Genomic DNA, 22,446 nt, shown 5'->3' on the forward strand with positions numbered 1-22,446 from the left:
AATGGGAAGGTGATTCAACCCTTGCTACAAGGATTTAGGTTTATAATTTACCTGTGTGAATTTAAATGTTATTTTATAAGTTTGAACAGCCAGATAATTATTTTATAAGTTTGTTGTATGAATGAGTGTGAGCGACAATATTTGAACGTTAGGTAATTTTCCTTTAGCCTTAGTTTGATAGGCTATGGAAAGATAGGTATTTTCCTCACCCTTATTGTTTAATAAAATGGCAACTTGTGAGAAAACACTACTTGTCCGTCTCCTATTTCTGACCCCTCACAGTAAACAGCCTCTTAGTTTATCAGTGGGAGAGAAGGATTTGTACAGAGCATAACGCATTTGATCTATCGTGCTCATCCAATCAATTCTCATAATTGCCAACTTTATCCCTATTGGGTTGGCTAATAGATCCTCAACCGTGCCATCACATATTTACCAAATTGAGGACACTGTTCCCTGTAGTTTACTGGTTCCCTCCTCCAGCAAGAATCTAATATCCTCATATAAGGATTGCTTTGGGGTAACTGTATTAATAGGTAGAGTGACACCAATTTCCAGTCCAGACTGGTCCTCTGATAATTTAAACGGAGCTGAAAGTGCAGTCTTGCCATCGGACAAGATTGTGGTAAGTTTAGAGCTCTTTTCCACAACCTACCTTCTATTCGGGTCCAGTATAAATTCCAGGATTGTGATAATGCGTCCATCCCGTACAACACTATTGGTATGATCTTGCCCTTGTAATAATTGTTCAGAGGGATGGTGGAAAATTGACATTTGTCCAGTAGTTTTTTATTTGACAGGTTAATTGTTTTATTTTACTCCATTTAGGGTCCACTTGAAGGCAGCTATTTTCTCTGTGGGCTTACTAAAGCAGATTATTCCAAATTTAGATAGCATAATGAGTAAGTTGTTTCTCTAGGAGTAGTCCGCTAGGGTGTGCAGCAGTCGCTGGATGCCTATCGGGGTATGGTCCAATAAGACTATGTAATTTTCATAAGCTATCCAGCGGATTAATTTGCTCCCCAGCTTAGGGCTGCCAAGTGCATGGCAGCTTAAGGCCTCATTTAAGTCGGCCAAGTACAGGTTAAAGAGGCAGGGGGCTAAAATGCACCCCTGCCTCATACCTCTATTCTTGATCATTGAAATCGAGAGATGTCCCTGATCATCTAGTCTGATTTGTATCTGTGTATTTTCGTGGAGATACACTATTATTGACAGCAAATTTACAGGCAGTCCCCAATGCCTTAGCTTCGACCAAAGACACTCTCTATTGATTGTATCAAATGCCTTGGATAGGTCCACCAAGGCACTATATAAGGGAGGACTGCCCTTAGTCCAAGCCATTGCACACATAACGTGTATTATAAGACTGTTAAGAGATGTAGACATGCCTTTTCTGAAACCTATTTTGTATCTATGCAGAATTCCCCTATTGGTGGCCCACAGTTTTAGTTCTTTCAAGACTGCGCCCGCAAATGTCTTACTACCTGTATCCAGAAGGGCTATTGGGCAATAGTAGACAGGTTCTGCCCCATCGCACTTCTTGTAGATAGGTATTATAATAGCTGTCTTCCAAGGAGGCAGGCACTGTCTTTTCAGGACCACGCTGTTAAACAGGGCCAACAATATTTTGGACCAGATGGCAGTGTCAGATTTTAAAATGGCATTAGTTAAACCATTGGGTCCAGCAGCTCTTGAAGATGATGATTTTGTTATCAACGAGGCAATATCCTCACTGTTTCATAGTAACTCTCAGGGCATATTCTCAATCTTCCCTCTGGCCTCACCTGTTGGCTTCATATAAAAATCTGTAAAAGATTCTCTCCAACCGCTCTGTTACAGCGTTACTTTTTAGAAGACACTGTGACCCCTGGGCTTGATTCAGGATTGACCAGAAATTCCTCATAAGATTTCCAACATTAGTTCACCCTCTCTTTGAGCTTGGAGGAAGTGGCAAGCTCAAAGTGGTATATTCTATATTTAAATATCTTTTCTCCCTTAGAAAGTCTACCTTTGTTAGATGTCTGTGGTTCAAGGCCTAGATGTTCTTTCTTAATTCCCTTTTGTGCTCCCAGGTTTCTTAGTCAAAAGCATACTTCTGATTTACCCTAACTTTCCGTCTGTGCACTGGGTGATCTTGGTCCCATGTAAACTTCACAAATTTAGACGGAAAGCATTTTGAATCTAGTTGATCCTTTGTCAAGCAACCTAGGGTTTCGCTTAAGTTTTCATTCAGCTTCACGTCATCCCCTTTACATTTTGAGATTCTGTCTGTCTCCCTAAATTGACCAATAAACTTTCCTGGGACCTGATCTCAGCTCTTGTCACCTCTAAAGACAGCCTTGCGGTCAGCATGTTATGGTTGCTGTACCCCGTTTGTTTTTTTTCCATAGAGACACAGCGACAAACTTGTCCCTGGAGAGGACTATGTAGTCGATAATCTAGCTTGAGGCCCTTTTCCAAGTTGGGGCTGGTTTCAAGTCTCCTTTAACATTCCTGTTTGCATATACACATTCCACTCTTCAAAATACTTCAACAGTTTCTTACCATTCTCACAGACTCTTAAGTTAGTGGATGATTCAACAGACAGTACGAACTCAGATCTACCGCCATCACGAAACCCACAGGACCCTACAAGGACATCGCATTCAATATTACATCCGACAAATTCTCCAAAGAATCATCTACGTTGGCGCCCACAGGGTTCCAGCAAAGGTTCATTATTATCACGTTCTCCAGTGCAAGACCTACTTGTAAGTTTAGTCTTGCTGCTATTTTATTAAATAAGGGGTGAGATAAACGCCTATCTTTCTGTGGCCTAACAAGAATTTCCCTACCTAACAAACTAAGGCTAAAGGAAAATGACCTAATGTCCAACGTTATTTGTCCTCACACTAATACATTAAACTAAATCAAACGGGAATTATTTGGTGATTTAAACGTCACAATACAACATATAAATTCAAACACAAAAGTTATAAACAGGAATCCTTTTGACCAGGGTTGGATCCCCTTCCCCAGAATCAATTTAGGATGTTTCAAACCAATGTTCAATTTCAGGAAAGTTCTTTTCACTAGCCAAGTTCCACTCCAGGTAGAATACACAGTTCCAATATGTTCTTCAATTGGCAAAGGGACTAATTTAGTTCCAAAAGGATTTCTCACTCTTAAGCTTGGCAAACAAAAAAATTCTCTCTTCGTACATCAAGTCAAAAGTTAATGTAAATGTTCCTTTTCTCAGAAAGCCAATCACTTTTTTATCACATCGCATTTCTTCTTCATAAGCAACACCTTAGTCAGGATGGTTCATTTACACGTTTACAGTACTTCAACGTATCTTCTTCCGGGTCCACTCGCCTACCAGGACTAACCACTAATTGACCCTTTCCTGATGTACTCGCCTGCCAGGATAATACTACTATTACAACTTGTACTCTGTGTTGAGGCTTGTTCCAAACTTTCCACACTTAAATCCTTAATGAGGAAAGTTGAACCGACAACGGCTTCTTGGGTAAGTCTTTTGACTTGCAACACAATTGTCTTACTTCTTCCACAAATATATTGCACGCAAAGACAAAGATTTTAACATCAATCTGTTTGCCAATAGGCAATGCAGGTTACAGTTCTCTTCCCCTTGATCCTTTCTACAAGGAGGGCTTTTCTCCTGCCGTTTCCTATTTCTTTCTACACAACCTATTTGCTGCTGGCAATATACTTTACAACTTTCTCCCACGGGTATCTTGTTTGGGACGGCTACATTGAAATTGCTTTGTCACTTTCAACTTTCATTGGCTTTGGCAATGCAGGTCACAATGTCCCCTTGTTGGATATCCCTCTTCAGGAAAGATGTATCCCTTTTGTTTTATTACCTCTTTTTGGCTTTGGCAATGCCGGTTACAGTATTCTCCTATTTGACCTCTTAATAGGAGAGTTGCATCCAGTTTCTTTTCATTTAAAGGTTCGCAATATCCTGCTTAACTAAAGTGACACATTACTCTCCCCAGTTTCTGAAATAATAGAATATCCGGCAGCAAAGACCACACTTTACTCTTAGTGTCCCAACAAGGTGTATTTTTGGTTTGTGTCGGCCTCCCCCTTTCCTCTTTTTATCATGTCTTTGTTTCCGGTAGTATGACTTGACTCTGAGGCTTTGAATTATCTTCTTCCAGTATTGTTAAATTCAACAGAGGGCCCTTTTCTTTTCGGATATGACTTGTAATCCCATACCACAGTTTATAAAAGTGTTCCTCCACCAATAACATTGCATTTATCCCCATGCGTGATTTGAGTCCCACTTCAATGATCTTTGTACAGTCTTCATATAGAAAATTGATGTAATAGATATAATGCGTTGAGATGAGATAGAGTTTCGGAAATTCCTTCGTTATTTGTAATACTGCGCATCTGTTCAGTAACATGTGGTCTTCCACTGGTGACAGTTGTTCTAGTCATATTCTCGGGAAGGCAAACTGCTGGGGCTTATTCTCTAATACTTTTTGATCTTTCCTATTTTCATTTACCTTTCTCACCGAGGAGGTAACTGGTGTGTATGATCTCTGAGATTGCGTTAGAGAGGATTGCTGATTACCATTTTCCATTCCGGCATTCTATTCCACTTCTGTAATTACCTCAGAAATTAGGTATTCTGCCTGCGATTGGGTGGTCACAGTTTGTTTTTTTTGGTTGTCAGGAACTCATTAGGGTCCCCTTTCCCACAACCGAATATTGGTTCCCATCTTTTTTTTACTTGAATCCCTTCATTGCTAAGACCAACCCCACTTCCACTTGGCATTGTGTCTTTTAACTGGTTATCTGAGTTAATGCATCTTTGAGGGAGTTCACTATGATCTGAGTGTTAATTTATTTGGTTTCTCCCCCTTGAATCTCAGTTTGTTGTTCACCGTCTTTCATTATTGGTTTAGTACTTTGTTGTGCATTATTCTGAGCCCTAGATGCACTGCCTTCAGTTGCATCAGGACGCTCTATTATCTGATCACTGGACTGGGCTCACGCTTCCTCCTGGTTAGCTCTTTAATTGTTTTTTGGGTTTGGGTTGATCTGTCTCTTTTTACTAGTTGTATAGTTGGACTGGTTTGTGCCACCCTTCCAGTGTAAATCTTGCATGTTTTAGTCTCTGAATGCCCCCATGTCAGTCTCCTGGAGTTCTTTTGACCATTCTTAGTTTTTCTTGCTGCCTTTCTTGGTATATCTTTCAATGGAGAGTAGTTCCTGGTTGTACTTCATAGATACCATCAGTCCCCTGCTCCACCTTCTGAATCATTCTTACAGATTTATTTGACAGATCCCAGCTTGGCTTCTTATTGGGATTTATGTCCTGCAAGGCCCCTTTTTCCACTGTTTTCCTTTTTGCTCTTTCGTTTGCCCTCTCTAGTTCAGACTCCAGACTCCCTATTCCTTTCTTCTGAAATGTTTTCTTTTTTGTCCATTGAATCCTTTAACAGGAACAGGGCAATCTTTATCCTGCTCAGTTGTAGAGGTTTTTCTGTCAATTTTACCTTTATATTCCCATGCAGACTTACAAATCAGCTTAATACCTAATTTAAAGTGGATATAGAGGGAGCCGTTAATTTCACACTTTCATCTATTTCTCGCGGGGTTTCATGGAGGCCATTGTCCATATGGGTCTCAGGAGATGAAATGGAGCTTAAAGACAAATGTTCTGTCAATATAGATGCCATTTCCTCTAAATTTATTTAAGCGGCATCCATAACCTCTTCACCTCTCATTTGTGCCCCCTTTGGCTCCATAAGGGGAATTATTACTCAGTCCCCTATGTCTTCTAGTAAAGAGACTGCTTCTAAAATACTTCAGTCGGTCAAGAAATGGACTGTGGGGCTGTCACCAAGTGGCCTCGAGGCTCGTTTGTCTGTGCTTGTACCTGCCACTTGAAAGAAGTCTTTCAAGGTTCTTTGTTGATTAACCTTTGATTTGTGCGGCAGGATGGTTTTTTCAATCTCTGCTAGTTGGCTGTCCCTTACAGGTCTCTCGTTCAATTGATCTTTGATTGCGCTTCAGCCTTCTACTTTTAACAATTCCTTGTTTGAAGGTTTCCTTGATGGTCGAGTTTTGGGTGTACATTCCTTCTCAGAGGCAATGTTTTTCTCTGTGTTACTCGCAGCCAATGCATAGAAAGCTGTCCGATTTAAGATTCCGGATATAATATAATTTGCGACCAGCGCAGATTTCCCTGCATTAACCAGAGAGCGAGTTTGCCCGGTCTCTGACACATTGCTCTTATTCACAATCTACTCTCCCTCTTGCTCTCTCTCACCTGTAAACAGAGGGTCCCATAGCTCTTAAAGTCCATTACGGCCACCGTTTCCAAGTCTACTTCCAACAGAGCATGCATTTGGCCACTCCTCACATCAAACTTATTTGAGAAACAATCAGTAAGAGGACAGTTCAAAATATTCAATCCGTGCGACATAACATTTTCAAAACATTGTTCTTAACCAGCCAGTCCAATTAGAATGTGTTGCTTAAGGGTTTGAGTATAAAGTGTGAGAAACCTGAGGGCGTTCTCACAAGCAGTCCCCTGGGATACGTTGCTCAGGTGGCCGGGGGAGGGCATCGCTCTTGGATCCCAAACCTGGTGGCGGAAAAGTGAGGGAGGATCACCCGGGCAGGGGGTGCTTGGAACTGCAGGGAGACCATCCGAAGGAGACGCAGTAGCCCAACGGAAAGATGAGTGAGGAAGTACTAGTCCCGGAAGCTTTAATGGGATATGTTTGTTCCATCATCCCAGATCCAGGCCTCATTAACCCCGATCCAAGGGAGGACAAGAAAGAATTTTATTATAGGAAACCAGGTGAGAAAAAAGATCCAATAAGACAGACATGGTCTTAAGGGAAGTATCCATCCGCCTTCCACTACTCTAGACCACAGGGAATACTATCAAGTCCGATGCTTGTATGCCAGTATGTCAGGGGCACAGAGTGACCTACCAAGAGGGAAAGCTATCCCTTCAGAGAAAACCAAGGCTAGAGGGTTTTCCTATACCACCTGTCCATCACCTACTAATGTTTCACTAAATAAATCTAATCTACAGTCACATTTCATCTCCCCTGCCCATTTCCAATAAGTACTGAGACGAAGAGGAGGGGATCGGGAGCACCTGACTCCACTTGACTCTACACCATTATAAAAGGTGTGGTTCTGCCAAAGAGTATGAGCAAGCTGGGGGTGTTACTGGACCAGAGGAGCCAAGGAGCAGGGAGCTGCCGGAGGAGAAGGTTGGAGGATCCGGAGGAGAACGGCGTGCTGAGACGCTGCCCAGTGTTTGTAAGGGGCTGCCACGTGGCTAGGGAGCCGTGTCTCCAGGGAGCCGGAGCGAGGCAGCCTGTGTCCTGCTGGCGATGTGCAGACAATTGCCCGTTCCCCTGGGACATGTGCCAGTCCCAAGTGGGTTTGAGGGGGCAGGTGGTGCGATCCTGACCTCAATCCCATGTGCCAGAAAGACTGCTCGCCAGCGCAACGCTACCCTGTGAGTTTCAAACAAGTAAGCAGGAGAAACTCTGGAGCGTATGGCTAGCTGGAGTGGGAAGGGAGAAAGACGGATATTGCAAAATGGCACATAGCGGAAAGCAAGAAAGAAAGCGGAAAGTGAATGGAAAGCGAGAGAAAGGCGCTAAGGGAGTGGAAAGAAAGCAAAAGGCTTGAAAGTGAATAGGGGTGTGAGTGACTCCAAATTAAAGGAAAGGTGCAATTGAGCACTGAAGAGCGAAATAAGTGTGCAAGAGGTACGATAAGGAAAACTGCAGGGGTGCACAAAAGTAAAGAAGTAAATGTGCAAGAGACAGGTGCAAGAGGCACGATAAGGAAAACTGAGAGGTGTACGGATGCACGAAAGTAAAGAAGTAAATGTGCAAGAGGCTCAGTGGAGAGAAAGTGAATCAAAGGAAGGTGCCAGGGGCACAACAAGGTGAAAGAAGAGAAAGCAAAAGAAGATGCAAGTGCGCATGACAAAGTGAAAGAAACACAGAGCTATAAAGGAGCGCAGGAAGCACCTGAAGATAAATGGTTAAAAGGAAAACAAGTACAAGAAATTAGGAGGAGCAAAGTGCCTGGCGTTTTCGAAAGTCTCTGATTCTACCCCATGAGAGGATTCTATGTGAATCAAACTGTCTACAAGAGAAAGGTACATTCTGACAAGCTGAACTTGTGTTTGAATTTGAGGGTCATAGGATTGGAGAAAAGAACCCCGAGAGGCCTAATAAAGCTGAACACTTTTTTTGAAAACGGAGAGGCATAAGCCTGGGGAAGGGAACCCTGAGAAGCCTAAGAAGAATTGTTATGTTTTGTTGAACTTAGTGAAGAGGGGCCCACACTTTGGGAAGGGAACCCTAAGAGGCCCACTAAAGAAATTGTTGATTTTTTTTCAAGAAAGGCCTAGACTTGGAGAAGGGAACCCTGAGAGGCCCAACAGGAACTGTGTCTTTTTGTTAGGAACTGGAAAGATCAAACCTTGGGGAAGGGAACCCCAAGAGACCCAGAGACATTGTAAACTTCATTGACTTACTGCAAGAGCCCTACGTGGAAGGTTCCAAGAGCAACGCTTTGAGTTTAACTATTTTGAACTGGCAGAACTACAGCTATTGTTAAGACTACCTGAAGCCAGCTGTGGTTTACATTTCGTTTTGAGTCACTATTTTTCTTTAGGAAGACTTCCTATCACATTTTGTCAAAGAGTGAGGGCAAGCATAGATGCATACTGGTTTTTGTTTTGGACTTTCAGACATCGACAGCCCTTAGAAACATCAGTTGAGGGAACAATCCCTTTAGAGTTAGGGCCAGCTAGGTATTACACCAACCCCAGAACTTTATTGAATAAAGGTTTTGCAAACTGTTAACTTTGAGACTGTCTCTCTTGATGTAATGCCTGTCTCACAGAAGTGATACAGTATTTACAGTGTTAGCTAGAGCCTTCCTCCAAGCTGAGTGCATCTCATGCTATCCTTTGTTATAATATGAGACTCTGATCTTTGCTGTAGATATCGCTCTAACAACACTAATTACTCCTTCAATTCTGAGATCCTTGCAGTTTCAACATGGAATTAGGCGGCTCAAAGGCTGCAATCATTGCTTCCAAACTCCAGGTAATTGGTTGGACGGAGATCAACATGGCTCTTAAATATACAGATGGAGAAAGGAACGAGCTTGCATCCACCACACTAAAGCCTCTTTCTTTCTCAAAAGCATGCTGGATCGCTTCTTGTATATGATAGACTTTGGGCTTTAATTAAAACTCTGTTCCCTGAGCCGCTGTGGTGAACAGTATTCTGAACAAATCAGCAAACCGTTTCCAATATGTATATACGTTACACCACTAGAGTGCTCTTGTGAGCAACCCAGTTCAGGTGCTTGACACTCAGCTTAAGCAAATAGGAAAACAACACAGGTGAAAGTTTTCTGCCTGAATCCCACGTTATAGAATAACAGAGTGAGTTCCGTGGATTTAACCGATTGGCTCTTTCAAAGTTTAGTCAGAATCTTACCAACCCAAGTTACTCAAAGTGATTAGAGCAGAGTTTGCAGTCTGAAACTTAGCGTCCACAGTCTGCTCCCAGCACAGGCGGGGGGCTTTAAAACAGATAATTAGGTGTTAAAGGGTCCGCTGCTATTTTCCAGTCTTACACTTCTGCAAGGAGAAAAGCAGCCATCCAGCACACCAAAACACTTTCCGCCTGCACTTCACTGCAAAGGAGTAATACAAAGGCAGCAGGGGTGCAACTCTCCTTATGTGGGACACCAACTGGGGTAAACCTGTAACATGCATTGCCAACAGCCAAAAGGCTACATAAGAGTAATACAGAGGCAACAAGGGTGCAATTCCTCTTTTGTGGGATACCAACTTGGCAAAATCTGTAAGCCACATTATCAATAGTCAAAAGACTACAAAAGAAGCAGCCATTGTTAAAACCTCCTCACATAGGATACTGGTGTGGAGAATCTTGGAACACATTCTGCCACAAAGTACAATTGTAGTCCTGGCAGGTGAGTCTACCAGGAAAGAAGATGATTTTAAGAAGTGCGTTTGTTGTTAAAAGGTGTGGTGGAAAGAACTTGTTAAAAAGTAGTTGCTCTGCTATCCTGACATGTGTTTCATTTGAAGCATAAGTGTGGTATGCCAATAATTGCTTGGCATTCTGAAGAGAACAATTGCCTTGGTTTATGAAATTGTATTTTGAGAGAGAGATGTTTGCTTTACCAAGAAGGATCCTGTGGAGTAGAACAGTTGTTTTGATTTTGTGACCAAGCATCTGTGAAAGAGATATTTACTTTACTAAGTGAAAGGACACAGTGAATGTAAAATACTTTTTACTACACTGAACAGAACTTAGTTGAATCAGAACTTTGCTCATGGTATTCCTGAATTGATCCAAGGGAAGGGAGCACGACCCTGGTCACAAGTACTTTCGAAAACCTTTGTTTGAATTGGTGTATTATTTTGTTGAACTGAAGACAGCCAAACATTCCTTGTATAATTTTGTTGTGTGCATTAGTGTGGGGTCAGCAACTTTTTGGACAGTAAGTCATTTTTCTTTACTTTTGGTTTGCCCGGCAAAGACCTCCTTGTTAGGATAGGGAAAGATAGGCATTTATCGCACACCTTTTTATTGAATAAAAAATGCCAAACCTTGAGGAAACTATACCTTTTGTGTCCATCTCGCATTTCTGACCCCTTGCAATTTCTTCTTGAAGTCTTGCAGCTCACTCTTTTAGATGTGCGATTGCAACTGCAGTAATCATTGGTCATTTTCTTTTTACTGAAATGTACAAAGTGAGTCACTTGGAAATCTGTCCCGAACTTGTGTAAGTATATCCCCATCAACCATTTATAAAGCGTCATAAACCCGCTGGGGATTCGAGTGCTAATTGCCTGAATGGATAAACTAGTGGAGGGTGCTCCTGCTTCGGATTGATTCTTGTAGAGCATTGCAAAGAAAATTGGTGTGTAATTCACAAAGAATTCACTGGTGGCATCAGTCCTTTTTTCGTTAAGGCGTTTATAGTAGATACTTTGCACTTATTCAAAGAATCCTCAAATTGTTGAAATCTTTTATAAAAGTCCTGTTTAGTTCTAGACTATTTTGTCTTCATTTGTTTACAGGTGCATTCCTTGGTACTCTGTAATGTGCATGTGTAGAATTTCCTTTTCGAGAATACAAAGTTACTTCTGTTTACCTAAAGTCTCCAGTTCAGAATCTATCCCATATTATCTTGTTCCTCACCCAAAAGGGCACACTGAACTATTGCTGAGGGGAGAAGGTTGCAAAGAGACCTACAAATTGACTACCCCAGGTGATGTTCACAGACTGTAAATAACGGTGAAAGGGAGAAAGGGGAAGGATCTCATATTATACGCATGTTAATCTACACAAGGTGATGTTGAGAATCTCCAGAAAATATGAAAGCGTACACAACAAAGGGAGTTACTTTTAAGTTTTGTGACTTGTTTCTTGTGCATCTCGTTGAGACACTTTTCTGAAGTTAGCAGAAATAGTGCATTATCGCGATTTGAGAAGTCTAAATAAACAGCAACATCCAATAATGGTTATCATCTGGCTTGGCATGCAACATCAGACATATTTTGAAATCCCATATTTTAACCATTGCACTTTGTATGTTAAATATGCATGATCAAGACCTAGTATATTTTATTTGTTTTTTGTTAAATGTTTAGAAGTATTTCCAGCAATAGCCATTATTGTTGCAACTGTACGTTTCTAGATATTTCAGTTGCCTTGTCTCCTGAGTTGTGTTTATTTTATCCCTCGTGTTTTTGTTTGTTTTTTAGGACCCAGTCTTGTCCTCCAGTTTGAAAGCATCTCAGAGACCCACTATCCAAGTTTGACTATAGCGTTGGAAGCAGAGTGGACAGCCCTGGTTAAATATGCTCTGCACAATCCATTTGCTTCGTTTGAATGTTAGATCACTTGAGGCTATTTTTTAATTATATAATTATTAAGACACATTTTCTACAATAAAAAAATGGATAGTGGGTCTTTGTGTGGCTTTCACTGCTGTTCATTCTGGTTCCTCCTGTGGCCATCTTGGTTTTCTTTTTTGATAACGTACAGCTAATTAGCATGGTTAATAAAGTTCATCTTGCATGGTGTGTGTCCAGGCACACAAAGACCCACTATGTGCACAAAAATGGTACGCATGTGTATGTATGTACGTACGTACGTACGTGCGTGCGTGCGTGTGTATTGGTTAACTTGCTGTTCTTATGCTTTTGCTAGGGATTATTGCTAAGATGTATTGCTAAGATAAAGTGATTTCATTTTGCATGGAACATGCTAGATTGAAATATTTGCCGTGTATTCTTTTAGCAGGTTTCTGTTAATTTTTGTGTCGCAGTGACCTGCTTAATATTGTTCAGTCAAATCACGCTGCGGTTGCCAAATGCAATCAGGTCATTTGGGACAGGAAGAGCTTCTCTGGTTTTATTTGTCCATTGTCCCGTCCCCTAGCACTAGCAACACTGTGCTTTCCAGGCTAAGATTGCACTGAGTTCAAAAGTTAACCTCCGGCTGCCCCTGTTCCAGATGGTCTTCTGATGTTGGAATGGTTAGGCCTTTCTATTCTACAGAATGCCACTGTTAACCCATATGTGCCAGCGGTGCCCTTTTTACTTGGCCTGGTTTGTACCTGCAAGTGTAAATGCTTTTTTCTAACAATGTATTATTTAAGTAGTCGGAACGATAGTAGGCATTTATTTATTCATGATTTTTCCATTAGTATCTTTAGGAGCGATATTGTTTTAAGCAGTCACTGGCAATTTGCGCTGCACTTGTTTTTGATGCTAATGAACCAAAAGGATATCTGAAAAGGGTCACTCAATTCCCTGACTTTTTTCATTGATCAAATACAAAGCACTTCTAAATTGTGTAATTTGGATGAGAGACTGAAATGAAAACATTCTGTACGGAAGTGTACTCGAGGAATCAAACCGTTCACTGATTGATCATCAATATTTGTAAACTTGGGGAAAGACATGCTCTTTCAACTAGTAGGAATTCTCCTTTGAATGTCACATATTGTTATATTAAATGTGACACAACAACGGCACCCAAAAGCCACCATTGTATCTTGCAAATATGCATTCTAGAAGCTTGTATTTTCTTTTCTCAGGCAAAAGAAAATCCGCTTGAAAGCATGAAATATAATAGAAACAGTGGGGTTGATGCAAAAGCAATATTTGCATCCCCTTCTTGTTTTGCCTATGCAATTGTAAACGTGCTTCCTCTTGCTGGCATTGTGCCTTTGTATTAAGTGTGTCGCCTCTGAATGAGGCAACACATTTTATAAAATAAACCCTTTGGTGTCTTAGCTCCACTTTTCACTCCACTCCTCTGTTTTATGATTTCTGTCCCTTGGAAATGCCGAGCTAGAAGGTAGTACACACGGAAATAGAATTCACAAAACCAGGATTTTTCATTAGTCCCTTGACCTCAATGTATCATTACCTCCAAAATAAACGTTGAACTCCCATACGTTTTATAGCAGGAAAAGATAAAGCACTTGACTATTGCACTGGAGGACATAGTACACCGTACTTGTTTTCCAATGGTTTTGGGAAGCAGAAGGTTCACCCTTATTGGGAGATGATCGTGTCTTTTGTGGACTTAGACCAACTTTTAATTTGTTTGGAAATAATGTTTTTGACTCATGCATATCCTTGCAGAACATACACGTTTTTGCAGCAAAACAACCTCAAAGTAGCATTCTGTAGAACATTCTGGCATATGTTCCATTATCACAAAAGGGAATGCAATGTTGCAGACACTCAGTGTTTATTTTATGCACTGGTCGACCGGCTTATGTAGCCCTGTCTGCTTGTGTGTGTTCGTCTCCCTGTTAAATCAGGAATGTTGTTGACGGTCCTTATTAGAAATGGGTGCTTTCTTAATTTTGCTTTAAAAGTGATAGGAAAATGGATGATGACCTTTATGCCTTTTCAGTATGAACCTTCTCTCCATCCACCATTTCTAACAGAGGACCATGATCCTACGATTGACTTCCATAACAGTGGCACCTGATGTAACCCTCAGTAGGAGCAGTCGTACTTGCGCCTCTGACTGCTGTTCTTATATTTCAGATGTAAGTTCTACAAACTAATTGAGGTGTAATAGCATACCTACATACTGTAAACACTTTACCATATTACTATGAGTTTTTCTTGGAAGATTGCCTTATTTCAGCCATTAAAACTCTGCAACTTCCATCATAATGAAACACAGCAAGTATGTCTACATGACTGTTGCAGTTAAATTGTTAACAAAAACACATCTATAAGGTGATCTTATGGCACAGTTCTCTTGGCCAGACATGCTACCTGTGCAAATGAACAATAATGGTCACTACCCTTGGGTTCTAGGTAATGAGGCGGATCAGGAATGAATACTGATGAGTAAAACTGATTGTCTCATTTTGAATAAGGTGCAAAATTAAACCAATGGTAAAAACCAGTCAGAGAAAAGCTCTCCATCTGTTTTTTACCTTTAGTGCCATTTTGTAAGTGATTTGCAAGACTGAGTAGGGACACAAAAGTACCATCGCCTCCCTGTGGTGCCCTACGCTGTTCTGGGAAAACAGCCCATATCTAAAGTTAATGCTCAAGTCCCTATGGAGTCATGCCTGGTTCTTACACCTGCAAAAGCAGGCAGAATGTATTGGGATTCATTGTAATGCTAGTTGCCATGCTCACTGGCATGTTTACTGGCCTAGGCAGGAAAAAGCACAGACACATGGTAATGGCCCACATTGCTGTACCAGTGAACAACATCGCAAAGAGGGACACAGATGTGTATTTTCTGTGGTATTAGCAAAGCACTTAAAAATCGCCACCCTCAGTGTTCAATAAAACACTATGTTCTGTAATGTCATGTTGAAAAACTCCACCGTTTAGTTAAGATTTGCATGTTGATGTGCATGTGAACGAACAGTTTCAACACATAACGTTCCCATTAGTGCTCTCTTTCATGCTGACCATGAGAAGCTTAACAAGGCACACAAAGTATAAACAATTTATGAACAAGCATTGCACTTTCTCTTAGAAGTAGGGTCCCTTGATTATTAACTAGAAATAGTTTGCCCATAACAGTCTATATTCTTCCAACCTTAACATATAATAAAAGCTTCACTAAATGAATGGACTAAGATTACGGTCCATGTTTCAGTTACATTCCACAGTTGACTGTCAGTCATTCCATTAATGGTTGTGCCGTTTTCCCCCAGTGCCATCATTGCTCTGCAACATATTCAGTTTAATACGAAGAACAGTAGAGGCAGATTTTCTTAAGGAGATTTCTCAGTCACTGCTTGGTTGACTTTTTGATTACTGTATGGTTGCAAGCATTATCTTAATGTAGCTTGCACAATCCTTTCAAATTAATTAGCAGTACACACAGCACTCTACTACCACAAGTAGCTCTTTATGGTAATGAACTGTGTCTCTATAAGGCAGGCCACTCATTCCCCTATTCAAATGTAAATATCTCCATGTATCTGTGACACCTTTGATACTCATCGTGTTTGGTCCCACTGTCTCTTGCTCCTTTCCTTTTGCTTTGAGATTTTTCAATTGCGATGTTTCTTATGACATGCTTCTATTTTACTTTACATTTCATCATAGCATTTTCTTACATATCATCTGGCAGTGTTTTCATTCTAATCTCAGAGAGTTTACCGACATACAGTGTTGTTAATATCATTGTCAATTTAAAACGTAAAGTTAGAAATATTACATGAAGCCCAAGATTAAATCAAATTGATACTTTTCTATAATGTCACAGCAGCAAAATGTATTGAGCTCAGTCCATTTACTAACACCCAAAGTATGGTGTCCAGTTAAAGGATCGACAGTCAAAGGATCGAAAGACAAAGGATCGACTACAAAAGGCCGAAAACAAAAAGAATCTCATTTTTTTTAAATTATATATTTTTTTGGGGGTTATCGTTTAGGGAAAAAAAGTGTTTTTTGCCACAAAAACGGGGGTTGGAGGGGACACCCCCCAACCCCCCCAAAAAAAACATTTTTTATCCTTTTGTTTTCGGTCCTTTTGTGTCGATCCTTTGACCTACAACCCACCCAGTATTACAACAGTCTTAGTTTGTTCTGTTTGTCGAATGCTGTTTTTGTTTTAGCCAAATTCTGGTTATGTCCATTAATATATAACGCAACAGTAATGAACACATGCAACAATTCCTTATATATAGAAAGTGTACAATCAATAAGAGTAGAAAAGGGTTGGCTAGTTTACTGGTGGGGGAGTCTGCATGATAGACCAGGCATGTTGGAGAAAAGAGTTTTGCGTCAGCCAGATTTGTGGAAAAAACGGGGGTGGGGGTGGGTGACCGGCCTGCTCTGGGGAAGGAGTGATATAAAGATGGTAAGGTAAAAAACATAGAGAAAAAGAGTGTAGTGTTAGTTTGTAAAATCATTGGGGGAGCTAAGTGGTAAGAAGGAAAATTGGGGGCATGTGGGATCCTCCCATCATTTCCACCAGACATAAAAGCGGGAAATGAAGTTGGCAAAGGTGTGTGAAAGGAGACCTAACTAAAGAGGCAAAACAACTAAAACAAACCAATTGAAAGTCATTATAATGTATAGTGTACATGAAGAAGTCATGGTTCACAAAGTGAAATACGCAGTCACTGTTAGACAAAGTAAACTGTGGCAAAGTATTCACAAACATGCCTGGTCAGGTCCCACGAAAGTCATCATTTCGAGACTCCTAGGAAAGCCAGCAAACAGCTGAATTATTTTTTCTCCTACATACTCTACCTCAGACCAGTTGGTGAAATGACAGTTCCACAGGCTGAGAAAAATCACTCAGCTGGAAGGCGTGATAACACTTTTCGTATCTGCTTGCAACAATATTGCGCACGATTCCTGCGCCCTTTGGCTGGTGGGAAGAAGCTTCAAAATTCACTCACTGATCTTCCTCTCATTTTCTGCCGAAACACTTTCCCCACAGGACAACTCTCAACGGGCGGCTCCTTTGCTTTCACAAAGGAAGACAAAGGTTGCCAAAGTCTTGCCTTTCAGAGTACTCCCCTTTGACAGCCTTTAGTATGTTGATGGCAGCAGTGGTGGCTTTCTTTTGTATGAACCGGGACCATATTTTCCTAAAGAACCGATTCATTCAGGTTCGCAGCCAGAGAGGGTTTCCACCTCTTTTCAGATGAACATTAAAGGGTCCATGCCACTTCGGGGCATCTGCTCAGATCAGATACAGAACAGTCGGATGACATTGAGTAAAACGTTCCTCTCTCAGGATTGATTTCAATGTACGACTCCTGATGTCAGATTAAACCCGACATAGGAATAAAACATGGATAAGATCTTCAACTGGCACTGTGCAAAGTGTGGGCTGCTACAAATGCCAGAGGAACATGACCAGCCATCAGTCTTATCTCTCAGAGAGAGGCAATTCAATTGTGCCCTCATTATTAGTGTTTTTTTGGGCTGGGTCATTTGCCCACAGAAAACAGTTCTGCATACCCAATGATGCTATAAGGGCATGATGCTGATCGAGGACTTTAATTTAGCAGATTCTCTGGCCACATTCATTTTGGCCCTAATCCTATTCTTTAGTAGAGTGGCTGTACATCTGTCCATCATGTGAATGTCAACAATATAAGACTGAGCATTTGTTACTTAACTGGTTTGTAATGTGTATGAACCAGGGAATTATTTTCCTTAACGCTTTTGTGATTTTCTGCATGAGGAAGGCTCTCTTGGTACTCTGAATGCGTAACCAATACAGCGTGGGTTGTAATGCTAGTTCATCCTCCAAGAAAGTCCCCATTCTAGATGAGTGGCATAATGTGAAGCCGATTGTGGTAGGCCGAAGGCTTTTTTAAGAAAGTCATTTTCAGTAATTTGGTCCTCGCAGGCTTTCTCGAAGTCCCAGAGGCAGGACCCATATTTAGCTACTCCACCAGCCTTTATGATACATACTATTTTGATCAGGTTGTAGAGTTAAAATGTGGACATACGCATGAATCTGGACACTCCACCCAGGGCTTACTTGAATCTATGTGACTGTTTTATCATGTGTGGGGCTCCTGAGGATTTAGACGTAAACCGGATGCCCAGATAGTCAATTTCTGTACATATAGGAATTGTAGCCTTATTACTGAACTTAGACGGGAATACTGCCTGCCGTTTTCCCAACTCACAAACAATGACAGACGATTTCTCTGCATTCACTTCAAGATCTAGGTTTGTCATGAAAAGAGTATAGGCCATTAAAGGTATGGATGAATATTAAAAGAATCAACATCCTCACTTTTGTAAGATGTTTTTACGAACAGTGCTAGACCCCCATAGTGTCGACCTCGGGTATTTGTTTGGGCTGGGATCTGAGAAGCAAAAAAGCCATCAACCACACATTTGTCAACCATTCATGTTTTCTGGTGTAGACTATTTCAGATTCATTAAAGACATTAATTACTTTAGGAATACGTAGCTTGTTCTTGGCCCCTGATGTATTCCATGATGCAATTGAAATTGAACTAGTCTAGAGAGTAGCCAAAGATGGAGTGCCATGATGTGGCACAGTTTCATCTTTCCCCTTTGAGCACACGTATAGTTGTGGTGGTAGAATGTCCAGACCTGATGAGACTGAAGTTCCCTGTGGCTGACAGTTAGTCTATGTCATCCATAGCTAACAGTTTGTTCTGGTTTCTCAACAGAACTGAGGAAGCAAGGAGCAACCATCTCTGGGTAGGAGCTTTTAAAAGTTCTGTTGGGTTATTAGTCATTGATGATGTTCTGAGTTCAGTATAGGATCCTGACATCCTTCCACCCATCAATCTCTGTGACGCAAGATTTGGGCTACCTGGTGATAGTGTATTATTCCTGATTCTCATTAGCCCCTGCTCTGATGGATAAAAATAAGTTAGCAGACAAAATCTTTGCACCAAGGTTGAAACATTACCCTTTAGATTAGTTTAGGGCGTAAGCTTTAACGGAAGGGTTGGCAAAGGTCACCACCACACAATCACCTTTTATCGATTTAGTGATGTGACCCACCCATTGAGTCCTTCTGCGCATCAGTATGTGGTGCGGGTTAATTGCAGGCGCCATGAGGTGAGTATTTATCCAATGACTTCTCTTGTTAAGAAGGGAGACTGTTGACTCTGACTGATCAATTTTTCTGATCCAGTTTTAGGGGAGTGACACCCACAATGACTCCTACCAGGGGTAAAGGCTCAGGCTGGAGCGACAGGTGCCGCAGGTTTAAAACCTGCTTATATGATTATAATGTGTTTAAGTCCGATTCCGACTAAGGCTCTCGTCCTAACGGTGGCAATAGGTTCAATATTAGTGATAGGTGGTGACTAAACAATAACACAGGTTCGATGGGGCAGCTGATGTAGCATCTGTAATACCCCCACCTTTCTTGTTTATCCCATGGATCTGGGGAGAGAATAAGGTTGTCGTTTGCTGGTTACACACCATCTTGGGCAGCAAACCATTAGTTATTTCAGTTTTCATAGCTCTGATTATGTCATCCAATATCATAAGAGTATTAAAAACATTAGACTAAAAGTTAATAATAAAATCCATAATTGATTGGACTTTCCCAGATAATGTTGTGATAGTAACACCCATGATAATAAGTGGGACCAATACGTCTTCTGATGGTGGAACCTGGGTACAATCCAAATAGCTTCTTCCTGTCAGTGGGTTCAGAGATTTCAGGGATACTTGTATCGAGTCTGGAAGTGAAGGGTCAGTCTTACAAAGTCCACAAGTCACGCCACTGCCATCAACTTTGTGTGGCATGAGGACCAATTCTTATTGCATATGGCATATGAAGTCAAGCCAGTATGCCCGTAGGGATATGGGCCCACCTGTTGTAAGGGTTGTTCAGTATCCCGAGGGGACTGATTGGAGTCAAAGGAACCCTTATGGGTTCTGGGTTGGATTGATGTACTTCAAATAAGTTTCCCTCCCAGCAATCCTTTGCCTCCTGGACTGTTAGATGGCCCTGTGCCGGATCACAGATGTCATTAGAAACCAACACTTGTTTGGTGGCGCTTAAAGAGCGCTCTTTCACCATAATCTGTTCATCCAACCTGCCCGCCACCTGGCTTAGACAAGAGTCTAAAGTAGACTTTTTGCCCAGCACTTTATTGGCCCCAGCCCCATTTTTGGGCTTTTTCACTGATGAGGACTCATGGGAATATATGGCCTTATGTCTAAACATTTCCACTGTCTCTAATGGACAGAATGGCACAATGCACATGGGTATATTGCAGCTGTTGCCCCGCAGCCACACCAAAGATAGCGCATAGGAGGTTCAATGGCATTAGCTCCCAGGCACCTCCTTGTTATTACAGTCCTGTAATGTTTCGAATAGTTTGTGACACAGTGAGTAATTGCGATGAACAGCAGTACCGTACCGACAAATCCCACGCTGTTAGCAGTCCGCCGTGATTTATCCAGTAACCACACTTGAGGTGGTTGCAATTCGCAATTCACTCTGTACAAGGCAGATGCCCGGCATGTTTTTGATAACACTAGTCCATTTGATAATAGAGGCCCAATCATTTTGCTTTAATGACAAGTGTGATGAGGGTCAGCCAAGAAGCACTAGCACCGGATGACTGCCCAAGCGTCCAGACCCCACTGGGTGGGAAAGCTCTCATCTCGAGTGTCAAACACCAAACGCTGGACTCTGGCTCCAGACCCTCCTCTTCCTACCGGCCACCCTCCGATGTCCAGTGCTGCTATGTTCATCACGCGACCTTGCTGAGAATATCCAGAAGAGGTGAGCAGTATCGCCTAGAGGCATCACAGTATTCAAGTTGACATGTGCCCTGTAGGTCCGAACCAGAGCATGTTGGGAATAGGAGCCAGGCACCATCTCGCCCGCTCAAACAGAGTGGAACAGCCCGCTGCCATCCCTGCGCCGTTGCAAGCCATTGGTTGGCTTATGTGCTTGCAACTGGGACCGTTGCTTGTGCCGACTGCCTCTGACACACCACCTCATCCTCGACACTCACCGGGAACAGCCCACTACCAGCCCCACTCATCTAATCTAGGCAAAGTGTTTCCCCCCTCAAGAGAGAAAACAGGTTCTGTATTCTACCTGTTCTTGGATATGTGGATCCTATGTTCCAGGAATTCCCTGTTAGATTAATTAGCTTTCCGTCCCCTTTGTTTTGGAGCTCTCTGTTGCCAGACTCCAAATTCATGAAACACAACTGCTTCTGGCAGCCAGCTGGATATTCACAAATGGTAACCCCAATTGACATCAAGCCCCTTTTTGTTCAGTGTAAACAGCGAGATGCAATGATGGCTCACTGAGGAGAACCTCACTGTGTAAGGACACATTTTATGGGCTGTACTCAAAACATTTGATTTCTATGGCCACTCTCGTGTTTGGGTAGGCAGCAAAAATGGGCCACCTTCAGATTCATGGCCTTTGGGTTCCATGGAGTGAGGCCCACTTACCAACATACTGCCTAGAGTAAAATGTCTTCTTACATGCACTATAGGCCTCTTTCAATGAATTTCTTTTTCCCCGCAGATACCTCATCTGACAGATATCTTCGTCCAGCTATGCTGCTTCAGAGATTTTCGACAGGTGGGCGTAGTGGACCTCGACTCAGCCGTCAATCCGTCTTGCTTGTTGCTCGATGCCGGATCCGGATGCATTGTACATATACTGCGTCACTATCCCCATACCTCAGTTCCTTTTCTGCATGCGCTCGACACGCTGCTGTGAGGAGCACGAACCGAGTCTTCAGCTCTGTTTTTTGTCAGAAATTCTAACACCTGTTTCTAAAAACCTCAACCGCGATGTCCTCTCCCCACATCTTGGGTTTTAAAAGGTGCACCGACTTCCTGCCAAAATGTCGATGACCGACCCTTACGACATTTGTCTGTAGTGTCTGGGGAAGGATCACAACACAGAGGGATGTGCGTTGTGCGCCAAACTGCACTCGAAGTCCTTGCGCAAGAGGTCCGCCAAACTTGCTTTGGGCCGACCGTCTCTGAAATTCTCGGCGCGGTCCATCCTCTGGTTCACCGAGACTGAAGGGCTCACCCTTGAAAAGGAGAAGGCAAGGCATGGACGGAAGGCCAAGAAGCCTTCACAGTCGAGGAGCCACTCTTCCTCGTCGTCGACATGAGTCCAGCTCGTTGTCAGAGATAGGAACCCCCTCAGTTGGGCCGACCACTCGAGAGGAGACGGAAGATTTCAAGAGCCAAATGCTGGCTATGTTTAAAATGCAGGCTGCTGCAGGTGCGGGTGTGCCCCCGAACAGCAAGCATCAGTGGCGGAACCAGTGCTTGGTACTCCGGATGCCTCAAGTGCCAACCCATCGGCATCAGAGATGCCTTCAGGCTTGACGCCGAGAAAGGCGCAGAAGCCCTCAATGCCCTGTCCGTCCTGAGGC

The 22,446-nt window shown here is 42.2% G+C and overlaps 1 protein-coding gene across 7 annotated transcripts in view; it reads left to right on the plus strand.

Annotated features, from left to right (window-relative positions):
• ITSN2 (intersectin 2) overlaps window positions 1-22,446 on the plus strand; it is a 2,589,317-nt gene that overhangs the window by 2,222,568 nt on the left and 344,303 nt on the right. The window contains exon 31 of one of the 7 annotated variants that reach the window (XM_069605857.1): window positions 11,819-12,334. The exons of the other annotated variants lie outside the window; for them this stretch is intronic. Coding sequence (XP_069461958.1) covers window positions 11,819-11,820 — 2 coding nt within the window. The 3' untranslated portion in view covers window positions 11,821-12,334. Of the gene's footprint in view, window positions 1-11,818; window positions 12,335-22,446 lie in introns of those variants that run through there. 7 annotated transcript variants of the gene reach the window in all.

This window comes from Ambystoma mexicanum, chromosome 4p, assembly GCF_040938575.1.
Source record: "Ambystoma mexicanum isolate Mex_15411 chromosome 4p, UKY_AmexF1_1, whole genome shotgun sequence".
In the NCBI taxonomy this organism is placed as follows: Eukaryota; Metazoa; Chordata; class Amphibia; order Caudata; family Ambystomatidae; genus Ambystoma; species Ambystoma mexicanum.